General features: G+C 61.3%; 3 protein-coding genes across 3 annotated transcripts in view; 2 read left to right on the top strand and 1 right to left on the bottom strand.

Annotated features, from left to right (window-relative positions):
* CCDC13 (coiled-coil domain containing 13) overlaps nt 1-3,585 on the top strand; it is a 63,214-nt gene extending 59,629 nt beyond the window's left edge. Inside the window, exons 15-16 of the mRNA XM_017540986.2 lie at nt 2,241-2,352; nt 2,879-3,585. Of these exons, the coding sequence (XP_017396475.1) occupies nt 2,241-2,352; nt 2,879-3,038 (272 nt within the window). The 3' untranslated portion in view covers nt 3,039-3,585. The remainder of the gene's footprint in view (nt 1-2,240; nt 2,353-2,878) is intronic.
* A 5,212-nt stretch (nt 3,586-8,797) lies between these two features.
* HHATL (hedgehog acyltransferase like) lies at nt 8,798-18,632 on the top strand. The gene is made up of 12 exons (XM_017540985.2): nt 8,798-9,085; nt 10,762-10,870; nt 11,642-11,709; nt 12,336-12,449; nt 12,577-12,771; nt 13,127-13,336; nt 13,963-14,134; nt 14,468-14,612; nt 14,735-14,770; nt 17,529-17,730; nt 18,095-18,236; nt 18,424-18,632. Exons 2-12 carry the CDS (start codon nt 10,765-10,767, stop codon nt 18,546-18,548), a joined length of 1,515 nt encoding a protein of 504 aa, XP_017396474.1. The 5' UTR covers nt 8,798-9,085; nt 10,762-10,764; the 3' UTR covers nt 18,549-18,632.
* The window catches only part of KLHL40 (kelch like family member 40), a 7,538-nt gene continuing 4,533 nt past the window's right edge, over nt 18,624-21,628 (bottom strand). Inside the window, exons 5-6 of the mRNA XM_017540984.2 lie at nt 20,186-20,332; nt 18,624-19,374 (exon numbers count right to left, since the gene is read on the bottom strand). Coding sequence (XP_017396473.1) covers nt 19,263-19,374; nt 20,186-20,332 — 259 coding nt within the window. The 3' untranslated portion in view covers nt 18,624-19,262. The remainder of the gene's footprint in view (nt 19,375-20,185; nt 20,333-21,628) is intronic.

Below are 21,628 nucleotides of genomic sequence, written 5' to 3'. Positions count from 1 at the left end.
GACAGCTGGGCATAGCCAGGGGCAGAGGGGCGCTAGGAAACGCCGTCCCTACCTGGAAGGTCTGTTGGTCTAATGCAGAGGAAGGTGCGGTGTCCACATCAGCAGCATCCGTGTCTTGTGGGGCTGGGGCGGGCTGGGGTGTGGGATGGCTGACTCCAGGGAGGGAGGGCCTCCCTGTGGGGGGCTGGGCCTGCCTCCTTGGACCTCCCCATCCCACCCATCCCAGCCCCTCCAGGCTCTGGAGAGGAGGTGCTGCTGCCCCCCTGCACCCCTCTCAACACTCCAGCAGCCCCCAACCCCTCCCCAGCCAAAGATAAGCAGACCCTTGGTCTCAGCGCTCAGCCCGGATGAGGTCAGAACGTTTCAGAAGGGTGTGCCAGAAGTAGGGTACAAGGGGGTTGGGGCCACCTGTTTTCTCTTCTCCACCAGCAAGGCCAGGAGCTTCTGAGAATCCAGGCTAGAAGGGTCCCTGGGGCTTAGCCTTGCTGACCCTCCTGGGCTCTTAGGAGTATGTCCCCTAGGAGTGTGGCTTCTCCAGGCTGGGGCCCACCTCCCAGGCAGCAGGACTTCCAGCCAGGGAGGGCTAAGCCCCAGCCGGGAAGTCGCTTTGTTCCCTGCTGGACAGTGAGGGCAGCTGCCTGAGGGAAACCGTGCCCGTGACCTCTGCTGCCTGCTGGCCTGTAACATGGGCAAAGTGCTGCCCCTCTGGGGAGCAGAGCAGCACCTCCCCGCCTGCCCCCGGCCCATCTGTAAAATCAGGAGACTGGATTTGCAATTCCGTCCTCCATGCAGTCCCGCTCCAGTGGGGGAGCTGGACATCTGAGCAGAGATGGAGGAACGGGGAGCGGTGTGTTCTGCAGACCCCGAGGGAAGGGCAGATGTGGGTGCACGGAGGCTTAGCTGGGGCTTGGAGGAGCAGCGAGGCGGCAGCGAGGCCGCGGTGGCCCAGCAGGCCTTGAGAGCCAGTGGGATTCCCCGAGGCTGCCAGGGCTCCAGAGGCAGAAGCTGTTATCCCTCCTTTTCCGGTGAGGAAACCAGCTCAGAGAGGCTGATAGTTTGCCTGAGGCCTCTCAGCAGAGGGTGAAAGCCAGGTCTACTGATGCCAGATGATTTACCACGGGTCACACCAGCTGAGGCCTTTTCAGCGCTGAGCTTTTCTGAGGCTGTGATTTTGCCCAAGTTCACTGCCAGCTGGGCTTTGTCTTTCTTTTTTTTTCTTTGAGAGAGTCTGGCTCTGTCGCCCAGGCTGGAGCGCAGCGGTGCCAGCTCGGCTCACTGCAGCCTTCACCTCCCGGGTTCAAGCAGTTCCCCTGCCTCAGCCTCCCAAGTAGCAGGGATTACAGGCACACACCACCATGCCTGGCTCATTTTTGTGTGTGTGTATTTTTAGTAGAGACAGGGTTTCGCCCTGTTGGCCAGACTGCTCTTGAACTCCTGACCTCAGGCAATCCTCCGGCCTCAGCCTCCCAAAGTGCTGGGATTTCAAGTGTGAGCCACTGTGCCCGGCTGCTTTGTCTCCTTTCTGTGAGCATTCTGTATCCCTCAAACCCAGGACCCTGGATCACCGGCTTCCTGGGATGAAGCTGCTGGCCTGGATGGGGACCACTGGCATGAGGGCGTCAGGTACAGTGACTCGGCTCAGCCACAGCCCCCACATCAGGCCCAGCTGGCTTCTCGTTTTGAAAACGAATTACCAGGCTGGGCATGGTGGTTTACGCCAGTGATCCCAGCACTTTGGGAGGCCAGGGTGGGTGAATCACTTGAGGCCAGGAGTTTGAGACCAGCCTGTCCAACATGGTGAAACCCTGTCTCTGCAAAAAATACACAAATTAGCTGGGCATGGTGGCAGGCACCTGTTGTCCCAGCTACTCAGGAGGCCGAGGCACAAGGATCGCTTGAACCCGGGAGGCGCAGATTGCGCAAGACTCTGTCTCAAAAAAAAAGAAAATCAATTACCAGAAACTTGTAAAGTATAAAGATGGAGACAGGGAGGTGAGAACCAACCACCTTGGTACAAGGGAGGCGGAGTCAGGGCTGTAGCCGAGGCCAGAGCCGGGCAGAGGCGTGCGGAGGAGGCGCCCGGCGGGCTGGAGGGAAGCAGAGCTCAGGGCTGCCCGGCGCCCAAAGGCGGTGCACCGTTTCCGATGTGGAGGTGCAGGCAGTGGGCAATGGGGGAGGAGAAGCAGGGTGCCAGCGCAGGGCTGTGGCCTCCTCACAGGGTGGCTGCTGCTGCCCCACAGGTCTGCCCACCTCCAACGCCAGGCACAACCCAGCTGGGAGCGAGAAGGACCCGTCCTCTGCCCAACTCTCCGACATGCCCACAGAATCCCAAATGGAAGAGCTGACAACCAGGTACCCCTCACCCGCCTTCCTGAAAGGGTGGGGTTGTCTGGGTGGAGGCGCCTTCAGGGGCAGAGGGGCTATGTCCCTCCCCTTGCACTTGTGATGCATTTGCCCAGAAGGCAGGTCCTGCTTGGTCCTGGATTCCAGGCCTGTCATTCAGGGACAGGCCTTCAGAGGACAGAGGGTCCGGCCCAAACGCTGATGACCCATAGTCAGAGAGAAAGTTTATCAAGCATGAATCACTAAACTCAGTTTCTCGCCAAGTCAAACCTTTTAAGATCCCACGCAGCCATGGGAAAGGAAAGACAGGACCCTCTACCAATCAGAACTCATTTTCTAAGCTGTCTTGAGGCAGCTTAGTGTTGCGGGGAGCCAGGCCCTTCGAGAGGAATCCACGGTATCCCCGAGTCTGTGAGAGGATGGCATGGGTCAGAGGGACCCTGAGCCTGAAGAGCAGCCGTGCTGGCAGCCACATTCCCACCCACGCACCTGTGTGCAGCTCCCGCCACACTGAGCGCTGTTTCTTGTGGTCCAGGCTGGCCGTCCAGGGGGAGGAGAATGAAATGCTGAAGGCTGCCCTGGCCAGTGCCCTGCAGGGAAAGGAGGAGGACTTCCGGATGTACCGCGAGATCCTGGGCCAGGTGAAAAGTGTCTTCCTGCAGGCCCTGCGGCAGCAGAAGACAGACAAGCAGTAGGTGACAGCCCAGTGTCGGCCTGGCCGGGTGGGCAGCCTTGGGTGCCCCATAGCCACACACCCCAGCTCCATCTGCTCCGGGAAGCCGGCCCAGGGTAGCCAGCTCAGCTGCTGCTACCAGAAGGGGCTCCTTCAGGATGACCAAAACCGACGCCGCAGGCCAGGAGGGCAGAAGAGAAGCCCTGGAGGGACACTGAGAGACCCTGCAGGCCGGCCGGGCTGCAGCAGCGGAGAGGCACAGCGGCCCGCTGGCAGAGGTGACAGCTCCAGGACAGCAAGGTGGCTGCGTATGACAGACGTGTCCCTTGTCCAGGTGCTCGCCATGGACGCCCCGTGGCCCCACACACAGGAGAGCCCTTGGTTACTCTGGCTGGGCACGTCCCACGCCACTGAGCCCCGCCCTGTCCCTCGCCCCATCCCGGCTCCATCTGTAGCCGTCCACGCCCTGCGCAGACTTGGGGCACGGTGCCCTCAGCTGGATTGTCAGCTGCCCTCAGGTTCTGCCCCAGATGCAGACCCTCGGACTTGTAATAATAAGCATTTTCATAGTCACCGCAGCTCCCAGTGAGTAGCATCTACTGTGGAAGTCTGGCCCCACCCAGTCCTCCAGTAACCCAGGGGATTGTCACCCTATTTGACGGATGAAGAAACTGAGGGTCGCAGAAAGAAGCTGAACTAATATTTAACTGCAGTCCGCGACCCAAAACCAGAGTCTTGCCATTGAGGGGTTAGCCAGGGTCGGCATGCCCACCCGCCACTGGGCAGCCCCATCCCAGGCAGCTGCCCTGAGCACCTCCTCCTGCTCACCAAGACTGCGGCTGGTGGGTGCTGGTGGCAGAGGGCTGGGGAGGGCTCGGCTGGAGCTTCAGGCAGCTGAAGGTACAGTGCTCCTTCCTTGCCACAGTGGTCTGGGAGGGCTGCTGCAGGGGACCCTAAGGGTCTGCAGGCCTGTGTGTGACTGTCACAGTGTTGCCCTTTCTCAGCTGTAGCTACGCAATTACAGCTACAGGAATGAGTGTCCCCACAGAGGGTCCTCCATAGCCACACACGCCAACCTCAGATACCCCGGCCACACATGTATACCCACAGGCCCACACGATGCTGCAGATGCACACAAGTACAATTCAGGAGCGTGCAGCTGTGCACGCACACAGGCCTCTCCATGTGCACACTCACGGAGACCCTGGTGCAGAAGAGCACACGTGGCTGTGGACACATTCCCACAGGTGAAGACATAGCCGCTTGTGTGTTGCTTGTGCAGTGAGGCACAGATGCAGGTGCCCCTACTATGAAAACAGCCCCTTCCCCAGGAAAAGCCGTGGGGCTCCTGGAACCCTGTCTTCTCAGCCCCTTCCTTGGGGGTGGGGCTCCGGAGGGACCTGGTGCCAGCTCCCACTCCTCAGGAGGCCTCTGACCCTGCATGGAGCTCCCACAGCCAGGAGAGCAGCGGCCACGGAGATGAACTGGTGGTTCTTACGGGGCCCTAGGGGTCTGCAGGAAGGAAGAGTTTTCTCTGGTTCCTTGTGAAGGAAAATGGCCAGAAGAGAGTCGGGAGGGAGAGGATCTGTGCTGGGAGGGGACAGTGTGTGACAGCGAGGGGTGGGCCTCAGGGATGCTGGGTCTGAACACCTTCTCCTGCAGCACTGGGGAGCCCAGAGGGTGGTGAGTGTGTGGGGTGCAGGCTCCGGCCTTAGGGCAGCTCAGGGAGTGAGAGGCAGGTGCAGGACCAGCCGTCCTTCCTCAGGGTCACCTCAGGGAAGTGCAGAGGTGGTGTGACCTACACGCCAGCCTTTCCAGGGTGGTTCTGCCGCCCTTCCTGGGCTAGATCTGAGAGGAAGGGGCGTCAGTCATGGAGTCTGAACAGGTGGGGGTGCCTGGGGCATGCTTCTCTCCCCACCTACCAGCTGTGTGGCCTTGGGCAAGTAGTGTAACCTCTCTGATCCTCCACATTCTTATCTATAAAATGGGGACAATAAAATCCTCCCTGGGGGGGCTGTTATTAACATACATGTCAGTAGCCCAAAGTTGTTTCAATAATTATTAGTTCTCTGTTTATTTCTGTACAAGGGACGTAAAGCTATAGATTGATTTCAACAAACGTTATATAAGAAAGAGGGGAGAGAAAAACTGCTGATGGGCAGGCACAGGAAATCTCGTCTGCACATTTGGGCAAACCGATTCCAGCCAACTCTGGGTATAAAGACGAGTGTTCCAGTCTCCAGACTGTAGGGGCGGCCTGGACAGACTGCTGTGTGCCGTGCGTGGGAGTCCCTGTCACGCCTGCCGGCACCTGCACCAGGCACCTCCCCACCCCCAGCTTGGCTAGATCAGGTCTGCTGCATTCCCCCATGGGAACCCTCTGCAGGGCTCACTGAAGTGAAGCAGCCGGTGCCAGAGCAGCTGCTGGCACGCAGTAAGTGCTCAGCAAACACTCGCTCTCCGTCTTCCCTCCACTCGCTCCCCAGAACTTGAGCAGTTCCTCTGCCCCAGGCACAGAGGTGCCACGGTGAGGCAGGCGCAGTCCCTGGCTTCCAGGAACTCCCAGGTCAGCTGGGGAGAGACACAGACTGGTCACAGGTCACCGTTCCATCCAGCCAGTCGGCCACCAGGCCGTCTGTGAGTGCCAACAGCATGCCAGCCTCTGCGGGCCTGGGAGGGGCCTGCAGGTGAATCTGACTCGTTTCCTCCTTCCAGGGAATTCCCAGTCCAATCAGAGGCATGGGAAACGCCGTGATGGAGCTGGGCGGGAAGGGCGCCTGGCCCCAGACTGCAGCACGGGGCTACCCCCTCCCCCGCCACCGTCCCCACCCCGTCCCTGTGGTGGTTCCCAAGCTCCCAGCTTCCCTGATCAGATCTGGGTGGAGAGGGGCTGACAGGGAGCCCTGTGTCCTTCACACCTCCCTGAGCAAAGGAGCAAGGATGGTAAAGGGAAGGCAGGGAGAGCCTGTGAGAAAGATTTTCAAGGGAAGGAGGTGGTCAAAGGTGTCAAGGATAGGGACCCTGAGAAACCCAACCCAGGTGAGCCAGGCACAGAGCCAGGCAGTGGGCCTGTCAGGTTAGTGCCCGTCCGCTCCCAGGCAGCACGTCTGTCCCTGGCACCCTGAGGATGGCCCCCCGATCCCTCAGGCAGGTGGGCAACAGGTGGGGGGCCGAGACGCCAGGGGCGCTGGCCAGGGCCTCGAGGTGGCAGCTGGAGGAGAGAGTGCAGGTGCCTTGGCAGGTTGAGGGGCAGGGCTGAGTGAAGAGTTACGCGGCAGGGTCGCCTCGCGTGAGGGCGAGGGCTCTTCCTGGCACCCCAGGCAGGTGCTGCAAGTCTCGGTGCTCAGGTTCCAGCACTGACAGGTCAGACCTGGCGGAGCCGTGGGTGTGGTTTGGCCACTGTCCCCATGGGGGCCTCTGGACAAGGTTGCACCTGGCTCAGGCTTCCTCAGACACACTACATTGCCACTGGGCCCCTCCCCTGCTCCCAGGAGGCCAGGGCAGGGTGACCTCCAGTGGATGTGCTCCCCTGGGCCCCCCACAACTAGGGGCTAGAACCAGCTCCTCCTCCCCGCCCCTGGCCAGCCCACAGCCAGCTCTGAGCACGAAGTCTGCCCACCTTCTCCCACTGTTGTGCCTTTATAGGCACTGTCTCTATGATATCCCTCAGCCTTGCACACACACACACACACACACACGCACACACAAAACACATGCAGAGTGCACACATCACACATGCATGTACGATACATGTGCACACACAAGCAATACACACAGCGCACACACTCAGCAAACACACACCAACCGTGAACAACATACAACACAAAACCACACACAGACTCCACACACATCTGGTCAAACACAGTCGCACACACACTTGCAAACGCAGAGGGTACTTTCCTACCGTTTTTATTTGGAGCAACAAACAGCCGAAAAAGCACTGAAAAAAGACTCGGGTTTGAGAGAATGCCCCACCCCCCACGGCATCTTTTCCAGGGCCCTTGTGGTGTTTGGGAGGTGGCCCCAGGGCCAAGCGCTGGTCGTAGTTCAGGCAGCTTCCTGCCCCTCGTGTGGGCTGGCCTCGCCAGGTGCCCTCCCCTGCCACCCCTCACGGGTCAGATCATGGGGCCTCCCTAGCCCTCCACCCCCTGCCTTTCCCGCCCCCCACACTCCCTGCAGACTCTGCCGTGCGCTGGTCACCCGGGAAACCCTCACTGCTGTGTGTGAAACCAGCCTCTCTGGGCCTTGGGGGCCAGGCTGGCTGTGGCTCTCTGTTTATGAGCGAGGCCCCTGTCATGGGGTGAGTCGCCGGTACCCCTGCCACCCCCGTGAGGGCCAGAGCCAGCGGTATGCCCATTTCACAGCTGAGGGTCTGAGGCCCAAAGACGTAGGTCACGCCAGCTCAGGTCAAGTCAATTGGCTGAACCTGTGTTCTTAACTTGGGTCAAACCACCCTGTCTGCTTCCTCCAGCCTCGTGAGGGGCCCGGTGTGGGTGCGCAGGCTTCTCACCCTACAGGGCGGTCAGTGCCAGGAGCTTACGGGGCTTCCTCAGGTACCAGGTTCTTCCACCTGCAGACAGTGGTGACGCCTTCCCTGTGGGCGGTGATGACACTGAGAAGTTAATCCCTGTACGTCCTGCTGCTGTGATTAACTTACTCCTAACAACCACTGACTCCTCCTCCAGGAAGCCCCCCTTAAGCCCGAAGTCTGGCTCGGGTACCGTTCCCTCCCTGGTGCTGGTCTCTCTGGTGGCCATTACCCATCGTGGCGTTAACGCAGCCTACACTGCGCGGTGGCCAGCACTCACGCTTTTCCGCGCCCTCTGCGTCCTGCGTGGCGTGTGTATGTTGGGAGTCTCCTTGCTGTCCTTCCTGGGCCCTGGTGGGTGGGAAGCAGCGCCTCCTTCCTGCCTCCTCAGCTGAGCCTGAAGCTGGGGTCACAGGATCAGCAGGGGCTCCAGGAGCTGTCCTGTGACTGATCACAGCCATGGAGCTCCTCCCACCCCTCAGATCCTCCCCACGGCACACGTGTGTTCAGGCCTCCATAGATGGCGCAGACACACACAGCTCCCCATGACTCCGCCTCATCCGAGAGGGCACTGTCAGAGGTTCTTAATCTCAGGAGCATCTTCAGGATACTCCTCCCCTCAGGCGTCCAGGGCTGATGCTCCCTTCCAAAATGAGGACCCTGTCACAGCAGGACCCCCAGTTGGTCAGGAGCACTCTCCTGTCTTCCTGTCTGCCTCCATTCTGCCATCAAGAGGATGCCAGCCATTCTAAGTACCCACAAGCCTTGCCAAGTGACCCTGCTGGCACCCCCCTCCAGGACACTCCATATGGGACAGGGCTGGCCTGCGGGGACCCCTCTCAGCCACATGTGCCATGCCACTTCCAGTCCCATCAGGCAAGCCAGCCCTCCCTCAGGCACTGATGTGTGGCCTGCCAGGACTCATTCCATAATGAAAAGGACCAGGGCAGGGGGCAAGATGCGTCTGCCCTGGGATAGTCCCCAGGAGGTATTATGTAAAGCGGGGGGGCGGCTGGAGTCCCTGGAGCCCAGGTGTGAAAGTGTGCACATGATGTGAGTGTGTGTGGCTGTGGTGGGGGCAGGGCTTACAAGCCTGGAGAGGCTGGTGGGGCCACCAGGAAGTCTTCTGGACGAGGGAAGTCCTGGGTAGCAGTGAGAGAGGCACAGGCTCTCTAGGAGCCAAAGGAGGCAGGCTGAAGAGAGACCCAGGTGTCCCTGTCTGAGCCTCTGCTACTGGACACCTCCCCCCAGCACCCGCCCCCCTCCAAGGATCCTCCCTTCAGCTCCCTGTGGCCACAGCGCTGCGGCGCTCGGCTCAGCTCCACTCTGCTCAGCTCCACTTCAGGAAGGCCACCTCCTCCTCCCCTCCTCCTCCCGCTGTCACCACTCACCGCTCATAACCTCAAGGGGGTGGGGACCCCAGGGCTGGACACACCCCACTGTGGCCCTAGAGCTCAGCCTGTCGGACGGACGGACAGTTGGACGCAGGACCCCAGAGCCCGAGGTGGGCAGTGTGCCAGGGTCCCTCGCGGACTCCCAAGGTCAGTACCAGCTGGGGATGCAGCTACTCTGGGGCTCTTGAGACTTGCGGGGCACACCCCAGGCCCTCAATCCAAATCACAGGCCCCAAAGCGGGATTTACCCCAAGGGCATCAGGGGCAGGCAGGACCAGGGGAAAGGGGATGCCCCTGTGTCCACAGGCCAGCCCCCGTCCGGGGGTCTATCAGGAGAGGCCCCAGGCTGGGGGCCAGCTCCTTGCAGAGGCCTCGCTGGGGACACCCCGCACCGGCCATGGGGAGCTAAAATTGGAAAGTGGCGAGTGGGAGGCAGCTGACAAAGCTTTCTCAGGCTCTTCACCAAGCTCCGGTTTCAAGCTCCTGCTCTATTAACCTGATCCCCAGGGCCTCTCCACCCCCACCCAGCTGGTGAGGAGGTCCCTCCACCCTTGGGCCGGCAGCCTCTGCTGTGGGCAGGGACAGTGGTGGTCTTCTCTCACGCAAGATTCCAGAGGGGTCACTGAGAAACCCGATCCTGAGGGGAGGTGGGCAGAAGCCTGTCCCAGGTCTGCTGTGTGACCTTGACAGGTCCCTACCCCTATCTGGCCCGCGACCCTTCCATCTGTAAGAGGAGATTGCTGACCTCGGGGGCCTGGGGAGATGGCTGCAGGACTGGGAATTTGGGGGAGGATCGAAGGTGGGCAAAAAGGCCACATCAACCACCTCTTGGCCCCGTCAGCCCAGGAGGTGCCTGGTCATGTTATCCCTTTAATTTGCACGCTGAGTTGGTACCCGCGGGGTCCTTAGGAAGCCCCTGGGCCAGGCCGAAGCAGGGTAGGAAGGGCAGAGGTGCCAGCTGAGGCCACAGGGAGGCCCAGCAGGACCCTAGGGGACCAGCCAGGCCCTGGAGGGAGGGAGGGCCGGGCTCCACCAGGGCCCGATTCTGGTCAGCACCTTGGACAGCGGCCAGCACCCTCTCGGACTCCCGCCTGGCCCCGCCTCGCCCCACATCCACCCCTCCAGGGCACCTCCTCAAACAGCACAGCCTCCAGCCGGCGCCCAGGGCCTGGATCCACGGGGTGCTGAGGGTGTGGGCAGTGTGGTCACGGACATGGGCAGGGCCTGGGAAGTGGAGCTGGAGCTCCAGGCCCTGTTGGGGGCAGGTGTCAGTGACAGGCTGGAGGCCCAGGCGAGAGGCAGAGGCTTGGCTCTAGGCGCAGCACCTGTGGAGGTCATGGGATCCCAGGGAGGGGCGTGGGAGTCAGAGAAGGGGTCTTAGAGAGGCTGGGCTTTGTGAGGAGCTGAAGGAGACTCACTGAACGAGGTGGGACTCCGCGGCCAGAAACCTGATTGCAGTGATAGAGATGAGGTTTCTCCGCACGCACGAAGGTCACGGGGGCCTTGGCAGGAGTGGGTCTGACAGAGGGCGGGGCCTCTGGAAGGCATGAAGATGTCAATCAAGGTGACGGCTCTGCCAGCAAGAGCCTTGATGGGCGGGGTGGGGACAGGAGCCGCAGCTGAGATGGCACAGTGCTGGGGGGCCTGCGAGCAGTGGGGGGCACAGGAGCAGGCAGAGTAATGGCACAAGGTCCCCAAGGGGCGGGTGGGGCAATCTCTCTTCAGAGCGGGGTCCTCACTGGGGTGACGGGCCAGGAGGTGGGGCAAGGCAGGGCTGGAGACGGCAGCACCCTCACACGGCCTGTCTCCCCAGCCCTGTCCAGGGTATGCGCATCAAGACGGCACTGCCGGCGGCTGAGCTGGGCCTGTACTCTCTGGTGCTGAGTGGGGCCCTGGCCTATGCTGGCCGCGGCCTCCTTGAGGCCTCACAAGGTAACAGCTGTGCCGGGGGCAGGGGGACAGGACCCTCCCTCCCCTGGGGGCCTCAGGGTTCCAACCAGCAAGGCCAGAAACTGACAGGCTCCAGATCCAGGGTACACCTTCTAACAGGGCTGCACCTCCCTTTTCAGCCTGGGGCTCCCATCTCAGTTAGGCACTGGGGGCTGGGTTGAGCCAGGTGCAGACACACTGACAGAGACATGGACGTAGAGTCACACACACACACAGACACACACACACACACACGGAGGCCTGGACCCCCCCCACACACACAGACACACACACAGAGGCCTGGACGCACACACACAGACACACACACACAGAGGCCTGGACGCACACACACAGACACACACACACAGAGGCCTGGACACACACACACACACACACACACACACAGAGCCCTAGACCCAGACACAGACACCCTGACACACACAGTCGGAGACCTGGACCCAGACATATGGACACACACACACACAGACATATATACACAAAAGGACACACACAGAGGCCTGGACCCAGACACACACACATACACACATAAACACAACATAGACACACACAGACACAGACACAGTCAGAAGCCTGGACCCAGATACATAGCAAAAGCCCAGAGAGAAGCAGACACAGCCCCAGAGATACCAGACCTGTGCCCTGCTCCCGACGACCTCACTCCCCAGGGTGGGGCAGCCTTGTCCAGGGGAAGGTGGGAAAGGTGGGGCGCGGTGTGTGAGGGGCCCTCTCCCTGAGGCCACACTCTGTTCTCAGATGGGGCCCACAGGAAGGCGTTTCGGGAGTCTGTGCGACCTGGCTGGGAGTACATTGGCCGGAAGATGGTAGGTCCCCCCCACTCCAGGGTCCCCCTCACTCCAGGGTCCCCCGCACTCCAGGGTCCCCCCCACTCCAGGGTCCCCCCACTCCAGGGTCCCCTGAACTCCAGGGTCCCTCCCATCCCAACGCTTCTCCGCTGCTCCCGATGTTCCGGAGGTCCTCAAGTTACATGGAGCTCGGGGGCCTCTGGCTGGAGCTTCGGTGCTTCCAGCTTCCCCTGGCCCCTCCTGTACCCTCCTGGGGCAGGGAGCCTGCCCGCGCCCTGCTCCCTTGGGAAACGGGTGGCGTTAGTGGAGAGTGCTTCAGCAGAGCCTCCAGCACCTCCTTTCTCAGAAACAGCAGTAAGGGGAATGGCAGGCAAGGCGTGGTGGCAGGAGGAGCCCCCCAGGTGCCTTCACTCCTTTCTACCCACCAGCCTGCGCACGCCCCTTGGAGAGGACTGGGCAGACCTGGAGGCCCTGCTCTTGCGTTTGCATAGAGGACATGCTGGGTTAGCCAGTGTAAAAATCGTAATTATTATTAAATTTAAACATGATGATAATAAAGGAAGAACACGAAGGCGGGAAGGTGCTGGGCTCTGACCAGCCCCCTCCCACGCTAACCCGCCCCACCTCCTGCCCCGGCTGCCCAGGACGTAGCCGACTTCGAGTGGGTGATGTGGTTCACGTCTTTCCGCAACGTCATCGTCTTCGCCCTCTCCGGACACGTGCTGTTTGCTAAACTCTGCACGATGGTTGCCCCCCAGGTGAGCTGGGCCTGGGCCACCCAGTCCCCTGCTGCCAGTGCCTCTTTCACCACAAGGGTTGTGGGAAACCCCTCCTGGGGTGGCACCCCACTTACAGGGCAAAACTGAAGCCTTCGCCCATCCACAGCTCCGCTCCTGGATGTACGCCGTGTACGGGGCCCTGGCCGTGATGGGCACAATGGGGCCTTGGTACCTGCTGCTGCTGCTTGGTCACTGCGTGGGCCTCTATGTGGCCTCGCTCTTGGGCCAGCCCTGGCTCTGTCTTGGCCTTGGCCTGGCCAGCCTGGCCTCCTTCAAGATGGACCCTCTCATCTCTTGGCAGGTATGCACTGGTGCAGGGGTAGATGGCGTAGGGATAAGATCCCAAACCTCTCATGTCATCCAAAGTCCTTGCCCCCCAAGTATCCCCAAGAATTCCCTTCACTTTCGCACCTGTCTTCAAGCCTTTGGGTGTGCCCTGGCCACAAGGTGACCACCTGCATCGCAGGAGGAGCTGACCAGCTCATTCCGGGCTTCTCACATTGCGGGGACGGAGCTATGGGCAAAGTTAACTGGCTCTGGAAGAGAGGAGGGGGCAGGACCAGGCTGGGCCCCTGTGGAAAGCCAGGGGCCAGGGAGTGGGTTTCCCAGAGACAGGAGGCACCCCGGTGAGCTGGTGGCCTGTTCTTTTCCTCCAGAGCGGGTTTGTAACAGGCACTTTTGATCTTCAAGAGGTGCTGTTTCACGGGGGCAGCGGCTTCACCGTGCTGCGCTGCACCAGCTTTGCGCTGGAGAGCTGTGCCCACCCCGACCGCCACTACTCCCTGGCTGACCTGCTCAAGTACAACTTCTACCTGCCGTTCTTCTTCTTCGGGCCCATCATGACCTTTGATCGCTTCCACGCCCAGGTGAGGGGACACGCTGCGGCGTCTAGAACAGGCTCAATCTCCCTTTCAGATTCGGGTTCCCAGGTAGAACTCCCCATCCTCAGGCATGATCCCAAGATGAAGTGTGTGTCCCCCCCCTCAGACCCGAGGATGGGGCCTCCTTTCCCCTCCAGCAGGGATCCCAGGGTGGAGACACATCTCTTCCCTCAGACGGGGCTCCCAGGCCATGGCTGTTCCCCTCCCACTCAAATGGGGCTCCCAGGACAGTACTGGGTCTCCTGTGGCAGGTCTGTGGAAGTACTGTGGCAGGTCTCCTGTGGCAGGTCTGTGGCAGTACTGTGGCAGGTCTCCAGTGGCAGGTCTGTGGCAGTACTGTGGCAGGTCTCCAGTAGCAGGTCTGTGGCAGCACTGTGGCAGGTCTCCTGTGGCAGGTCTCCAGTGGCAGGTCTGTGGCAGTACTGTGGCAGGTCTCCCTTGGCTGGCTGCAAATCTTCCCCCAACTCCAGGATGACTCATGTCTCCACCTTCAGGCAGGACTCCTGGATAAAGCCATGTCCCCTCTTGCCCCCAGTAGTTGGTGAACCCCCTCAGACAGGGCTCCCCAGGCAGGGATTGCCTCCCACCTCAGACCATTCACATGCCCCCAGGTAAGCCAGGTGGAGCCAGTGAGATGCGAGGGTGAGCTGTGGCACATCCGGGCGCAGGCAGGCCTCAGCGTGGCAGCCATCATGGCCGTGGACATCTTTTTTCACTTCTTCTACATCCTCACCATCCCCAGTGACCTCAAGTTCGCCAACCGCCTCCCAGACAGTGCGCTTGGTGGGTTCCCAGAAGAGGGCTGGGGCAGGGCTGCCACCCCAGGAAAACAGCCCCCTGCACCCCCACGGTGCCACAGCTGGGGAAGCACTGAGGGCACGGGAGCAGGGGCTTGTTCTTTCTAACACACGGGGCTCGGCGTTAGCTTCGTCCTGTGGGGCCGGAGCAGCATCCACAGGGCCCACCCTCCTCGCCAGCCATGGCTGGTTCCCACATAGGGTGGTCTCCATGGGGCGGGCAGAGCCTGGGTCTCCCGAAGGAAGGGGCGGGACAGGGTGTCCATGGGGGCAGACCCCACGCGATGAAGCCCAGGCAGTGACGGTGTGCTGCCCTCAGCTGGCCTCGCCTACTCGAACCTGGTGTATGACTGGGTGAAGGCGGCCATCCTCTTCGGCGTCGTCAACACCGTGGCGTGCCTGGACCACCTGGACCCGCCCCAGCCTCCCAAGTGCATCACCGCCCTCTACGTCTTCGCAGAAACGTGAGTGCCGGCCAGGGCAGGGAGGCGCACCCCGGGACCACACCTTCCCCTGGCCTCCTCCCCACGCACCTGAGGGCTCATGCCCACCCTGAGAGTTCATGCCAACCGCTTTCCTCTTACAGGCACTTTGACCGTGGCATCAACGACTGGCTTTGCAAGTGAGTGGGGGTGGGGTCACAGCCAGCCTGCCAGGTGTCTGAGCAGGGCAGTGCCAAGATGGGTCCGCCTTTTAAAAGATCACCCCTGGGCCAGGGGAAGCAAAGAGCGCAGTGAGGAGGTCTTAGCAGAGGTCTGGGTGAAAGATACAGAAGGTAGGACTTGAGTGAGGGCCCCAGAGGGGCAGAGAGGTGGCGGGAGGGGGTCACACAGCCAGCAGCCTGGGCAGGACATGGCCGTGAGGGAGGTGATGCCTGAATTCCCACCTGCAGCCTGGGTGCAGCCTCCCATCCTGGGAGGACGGGCAGCTTCAGTTTCAGAAATGTCTAGTTGCAATCCAGGAGATATCCCTCTGGAGATTCAGGGAGGTGGCTGGGCCTGGGGAGGGTCTGGAGGACCGACAGAACTCAGAGCGTGCTGAGTGTGGGCAGGTGGTCCTAGGCGTCAGGAGAGGGAGTGGAGTGAGAGGAGACGGGGATGGCCGAGGTGAGGCCCGCAAGTGCTCTGCTTGGAGGGAGGAGGAAGAGCCGGCAGAAAGGACTAGAGAGGTTGGAGGACAGGAGACCTGCCCTGGAAGCCACGGGAAGACCGTCCAGGCCTGGCGGGGGCCGCAGGGAAGCCAGTGCTGGTAACGTGGAGGGCTGCAGCCTTTCACGGGCAATGCAGGGGCAGGTAAGGAGGGAAAGTCGAGGGGTGTGGGGTGGCTGCGGGGAAGAGGAGCGGCTGAGGGAGGAGAGGGCGTGTCAGAGACCGGAGAGAACGGGGCACGCGGAGCAGAATCATTCAGCAGAGGAGATGGTGGTGCAGGACACAGGGATGACTGACGGAGTGAGGTCCCCACGAGGAAGGAGGTGACAGCGGCTAGTTCCAGGCAGAGGCCTGGGTTCAGCGGGAGGAGGAGGAGAAGCCAGTGGGCATGCGGAGGAAGGCAAGTTAGTGAGGACAAGTACAGGACTCCCCCGAACGCTCAGCCTCTTCCACGGAGCAGGAGGCGCGGCCATCCGCTGAGAACGCAGGGCTGGGGACGTGGAGAGGCAACATGTGTGCCCATCCCTGCAGCCCAGCCTGGATCTCCCCACTCATACCGTCTCTCCACTCGTGTCTGCGGGGACATACGGGCACAGTGACCCCTGCAGAGCGTGGGAGAAGCAGCTGACTACAGACACCTTCAGGTGGTGTTGGAGGTGGTGGGCTTATGAACCCCAGCGTGTGCAGCTGTGAGGCCTCCCCCGTGGGGCTCCGCTGCCTGGTGTAGCTGAGGAGAAAGTAGGCGGGTGAGAAGGAAGAAGTCAGGAGTAAGAGTTCTTAGATTGTTTCTGGTGACGACTCATTGCATTAAGCCTGCTAAGGATGGTGGTGAAGTTGAGAGGGTCACAAGGCCAAAGCCGGGGGGCCAGGAGGTCAAGAGGGGTTGGGCAAAGAGTGGGAATTAAGAAGGAGTGAGCTTTCAAGTGGTGACAAAGTTGGGGTGTGGCCACGGGTGTGGGTGGTTGAGGTGGAGCGGAGAAAAACACCATCGGAAATGAGGAGGTCGAGGAATGGAGGCAGGTTATTCATGGGTCTTCTGCTGAATTTATTTAACAAATGTTTATTGAGCACCTACTATGTGCCAGACACTGTTCTAGGCACTGGGGTACAGCCGTGAACATGGCAAAGACCCTGACCACGTGGAGCTTACAGCCTAGTGGGGAGAGACAGACCATAAACAGGTTGAACACATGAAGGAGAGGCTTGAGAGTGGTCCGTGTTATGAAGAAGCTAAAACACGCAATGGGACAGGATAGCGGCTTCTCTAGTGGGGTCTGGTGGGCTTCTCCGAGGAGGTGGCATTTGAACTGAGATTTGAGTGGTAAGATGTGGGGCAGAGAGTACCAGGTGAAGGGAGCAAGACGGGCACATCTGGAGCGGGGTTTGAGCAGGGATAGGGGAACCCCAGCTGTGGAGGGGTGAAGGCCAGAAAGGCCAATGAACAGCATCGTGAACGGGGGGAGCATGGGGGCTGACGAGGTCCGGGAGGGAATGGAAACCAGGCTGCGTGGGATCTTCTAGCCAGAGAAGAGAGACTGAGTCTAATCTGGTTGTAATGGGGGGTTAGTCAGAGGGATTAACCATGAAGTGACGTGACCTGAGCTACACTCTTAAAAGATGCCTCTGGCTGCTGTGCGGAGATGAACCGTGGGGCGAAGGCAGAAGAGAGAAGAGCCCTTATGAGGCTCTTGCAGTCATTTCCGTGAGGAGAGAGGCCATCTTGTCTCAGTGGTGGTGGCGGTGGAGGTGGCAGAGGTCGGAGCTGAGTGCAGCCAGCAGGGTTTGCTGGCTTGCTTGAGTGTGGCGATGAGGCCAATGGAGAATCCCAGCCCGCACCCAGGCTCAGACCCGGAGAGGCTGAAGGTGGTGTCATCCACTGAGATGGGACAGAGCGGGGTTTGCGCAGGGACAGGGGACTCTGTCATTCAAGTGACTCGGCTGGTAGCAACTGGATATGCAAAGCAGGAGAGACCGGGCTAAAGACAGACGGGCGGTCGTTGGCACCGAGGTAGTGCTTGAGGTCTTGGGTCTGGATGAGATTGTCCGTGGAGTAGACGGGGCTGGAGCAGCTCTCACGCCCCAGGCCGGGCTGCCGCCGTTTGCAGTTGGTTGGAGGAGGAGCAGCTGCCTGAGGTCAGAGATGTCAGGAGCTCGCCCTGCTGTGTCCGCTCCCACCTCCTCCCTGTGGTCCCTGCCCACACTCCCGGTGGTCTTCTCCCACTTTTCCTGCAGGTACGTGTATGACCACATTGGTGGGGAGCATTCCGCCGTGATCCCGGAGCTGGCGGCCACAGTGGCCACGTTCGCCATCACCACTCTTTGGCTTGGGCCTTGTGACATCGTCTACCTGTGGTCATTCCTCAACTGCTTTGGTCTCAACTTCGAGCTCTGGGTGCAAAAACTGGCGGAGTGGGGTCCCCTAGCACGAATTGAGGTGAGCAGAGAGATCTGGGGCTGGGACTGGCTGGGTCACAGAGGGCAGGGGCACTGCTGCTTTCTGGGGGTGTCCAACCCCTTGCCCACAGTCCAGAACTTTCTCCCCAGCCCCTCCTGGTTGTCAGGGCAGTGGCGTGCTCTGGGGGAATCTGGCCCTCCCTGCCTTCTATGGGCTGGAGCGCCCAGACCTCACTGCGCTGGTCCGGCCTTGCCTTCGCTCTGGACCTGTCTCCCGTGTTTAACAGGGAGGGAGACCCGGCGTGGGGCTCCCGACACCTGCCTGGCCGTGTGGGCTGGGCTGCTGACCCACAAGGCTGCTGACCCACCTCGCCCTCTCTCCTTTGGCCTCCTGGACTGGGCAGGCCTCTCTGTCAGTGCAGATGTCCCGCAGGGTCCGGGCCCTCTTTGGAGCCTTGAACTTCTGGGCCATCATCATGTACAACCTTGTGAGCCTGAACAGCCTCGAGTTCACAGAGCTGGTTGCCCGGCGCCTGCTGCTCACAGGTGAGGGGCGGGGTGTGGAGATACAGAATGTGCCAGGCACAAGGGCCGGGACCTTCCAGAATGCCTCCTACCCCTCATCACCCCGGGGACCAAGCAGGGAGGGCCCAGCACGCCGGGACAAGGACTGCAGGAGAAGTCACTGCGGATGTGGAGCTGCCTGAGCATCTGTGACCCCTTCCCCACACAGGGTTCCCCCAGACCACGCTGGCCGTCCTGTTTGTCACCTACTGTGGTGTTCAGCTGGTGAAGGAGCGTGAGCGAAGCCTGGCGCTGGAGGAGGAGCAGAGGCAGGACAAAGAGAAGCTGGAGTAGGGGGGAGGGCAGAGTGACGGGCCCTGCTCAGCTCTCCCTGGCCAGATGAGGCCTGACCACACAATAAATGACTTTTCTACCACAGCTGGGCTGCTCCCTGCCCCTTCTCTCCACAGACCCCTGGCTCCACATCCACAGTGGCTGAGGAGCTGGTGGCTCGGCCTCGGGCGGGGGGCAGGGCTTTCCACCCACAGTGGAGGAGACACCAGTTGGGGGCCAGAGACCACCGACTAGGCAGCCCAGCCATGAAGCCCTGAAGCCCCAGGTCTTCAAAGCACCTGCTCACTGGCTCTAGAGCGCGGACGCAGACCTGAGCTGCTTGCTCGGAAGGCACTTTATTCTTCTTAGAGACAGACTGCCCTGTACACTGCATTAACGGGGACGCTCCCGCCTGACAGGCGAGAAGACTCAGTTCTATGGGGAACTTTCCAGCGCTTCGGCCAGGCTGGGCAGAGCCAGGATACCGCCCTGTGGTTCTGGCTTATGGGTCAAGACGACCCAGGGAGACATGGACAATGGAGAAGCCACTAGCTCCTCAGCCTTGCCCAAAAGGCCAGGGCCAGGCAGCGTCCCTTTCCTTGGCTGACGAAGCCCCAGGGCACCCTAACTGGGTCCAGACTCTGGCCTCTCCTGACCTCTTCTCCGGAGCACCCACAAGGCCAGATCTGTGAGGGCCGCAGGACGGGAGGGTACTGAGCTCAGGCCCCGGGCTGCTCACATCTTGGTCAGGCGAAGCACGTTGAGCCTCACTGGCAGGAAGGTGGCACCTGCCGCGTAGGCAATCTCCCGCAGGACACCCTCCCACTTCTTCTCCTCCTCGTTATACCTGGGGGTGAGAGAGGGTGGGGACAAGGACGGGGAGCTCGGCCAGCTGAGTCCAGAGTGGAACGCAGCAGAGAGGCGGCTGAGCAAACTCAGCCATCTCTAAGATATCTGCTCCTGAAGGTCCCCAGGCTCCGGGAAAGGAGACCCCACGGGACCCACCCAGAAACACTCACCCACACTCCAGGAAGGGCCTTGCTCCCCAGGAAAGATCTCCTCTCAAGTGGTATTCCCATATTCCTCAAAGCCCCCCTCCAGAAAGGTCTACACTCCCACACCACCCCCTCAATGTCGAGAATTTCTAGGAAGTCTCCAGTCCCCTCCAGCAGCAGTGCTCCCCAGGGGCTGCCTGCAGCAGCGGGTGGCTGCAGGCTCAGGAGATGCCCCAGAGGCTAAAGCCTCCTTTCCCCACCCCAAGAAGGACCAGCCGTCGAGAGCAATGGTTCTGAAGTCCCAGCCTCCAGCTGCTTCCCGGTCCTGGTGGCAGCCCTCGCTCCAGACCAAGCACCCGGAAGGCAGGAGAGAGGAAAGGCCGGCTGCGGCCTGGGGCCTGTTTCTGTGGGTCCGCTCCTGTCTGCAGCATCGTCGCTGCCACCGTGGGGCACAGTGCGGTCTGTGCAAGCCCGGACTTCCCCAGCAAACTGGGAGAAACAGCCGAGCAGGGTATGTTGGCTGTTCCTCCCTACGGGGCTCCCTGGAGGGGGGATCCGCTTTGCCCCCAGAGGAGCTTGCCCAGTGCCTCGGTACCCCACCACGGTGCTGTGGGTGTCAGCCTTGCTCCTGATCCCCCCTCACCTCCCTGGGACCGGACTCACCTCCAGATGTCATTGAGCTCTGTGGGAACAAGCTCTCCGGACTCAGTCTCCAGTGTGGCAAAGCCGCCGATGGCATAGAGGGTGCCCACCAGGCTGACCAGGCTGAGGGAGCTGCGTTCCTGCGGGAAGGCCTTGAAGGGTGCCCACCTGGGGTGTGAGAAGGTGCATCATCGGGGTGCCTCAGCAAGTCCAGTGCCATCCCTGCCACCCAGCGCCCACAGCTCCAGCTGCACCCCTTTGCAATCCACGTCCCAGGCTCCCAAGCCCCCAGCCCGTTGCCCCGCCCTGTCCGTGTCTTCCCTTCCCTCCTCGTTCTCTTGCCTCTCCCCTTTCCCTTCCTGTCTTCTTCCGATTCTATCCAACTTGCCCAGCAAAGTCCACCATGGATCTCCCACTGCCCCTCCCCCTCTCCGGAACTCATTCTGGCCACCAACTCCCAGCCCAGCCCCCAGCAGGCGCTGAGCCCCTCGGTGCCCCTGCAGCCCTGCCCCCGCCCGCACACCGGCCCGGCCCTTCTCCTCCCTTCAGAGCCCAGGTGTTCCCAGCATGTCTTCGCTGCCCTGGATCCTGCCTTGGGCCTTGGTCCGTCCTCCAAACTGCCTTCCCTGAGGTCCGCAGCCACTGCGCGTGCACTGAGGCCCCGGGGCGCACCCCTTGCGGACGGGACTTTCCTCACCTCCCATCTCTCCGGCATCCCCTGCGTGGCCTCCTTCCTGGATAATGCAGCTGCCCTCACCATGCACACCCTCTCTCCCGAGGGAGCCTGGCCCCTCTGCGAACTACTGACCCCAGATCTCTCCCTCCAGCTCAGCCCTCACTCTTCCAGGTGGGATCCTTTTGGACACCCAGGCACTTCAAAGCCCCATGTCCTAAGGGGACCTTCAGTTTCCCTACCCAATCCCCATGATTCTCTAGTAAATGGCCTCCCACCCTCACTCAGAAACATGCCCTTCCCCTACCCCCGCATCCAATCGAGAGCTAAGCCCTGTTTCTTCCACCTCCTAGACGCTTGCTGCTCCAAGTGTGGCTCACGGACCAGCAGCATCAGCCTCTCCTGGGGGCGGGTTAGAAGGGCAGCGGTATAGGCCCTCAGGCCGGGAATCTGCACTTTAACACCATCCGGGAGACTGGCATGCCCAGCACAGCCTGAGAAACCCTGGCCTGCCATCCCCTCAGCCCCATCCCGTGGCGCCCCTGGCCCCTGGCCTTCACCACCCCAACCTTCCTGGTCCCTGGGAAATCCCTAATCCGATCTCTGTACCAGCGGCCGTGAAGTGCTTGTGTAGAACACAGATGCAACACAGTCCCTTTCCTGCTGGCCCTGCTCCAGCCCCAGCACCCAGCCCACCTCCATCGCCCAGCCCCAGCACCGCCTTCCCACCTCCATCACCCACCCCCTGCACTCAGCCCCAGCACCCCATCCCACCTCCATCACCTGGCCCC

The sequence above is a fragment of the Cebus imitator genome, unplaced genomic scaffold, assembly GCF_001604975.1.
Source record: "Cebus imitator isolate Cc_AM_T3 unplaced genomic scaffold, Cebus_imitator-1.0 Scaffold129, whole genome shotgun sequence".
Taxonomy (NCBI): domain Eukaryota; kingdom Metazoa; phylum Chordata; class Mammalia; order Primates; family Cebidae; genus Cebus; species Cebus imitator.
The sequence above is the reverse complement of the archived record's forward strand: the minus strand, read 5'-3'. Positions and strand labels throughout refer to the sequence as shown.

Excerpts from the sequence above, each read along its gene's own strand:
- HHATL (XM_017540985.2), top strand. The coding sequence starts at position 10,765 with ATGCGCATCAAGACGGCACTGCCGGCGGCTGAGCTGGGCCTGTACTCT. Across the intron at positions 14,771-17,528 it reads ATCAACGACTGGCTTTGCAA|GTACGTGTATGACCACATTG; the intron begins GTGAGTGGGGGT and ends CTTTTCCTGCAG. Across the intron at positions 17,731-18,094 it reads GTCCCCTAGCACGAATTGAG|GCCTCTCTGTCAGTGCAGAT; the intron begins GTGAGCAGAGAG and ends TGGACTGGGCAG.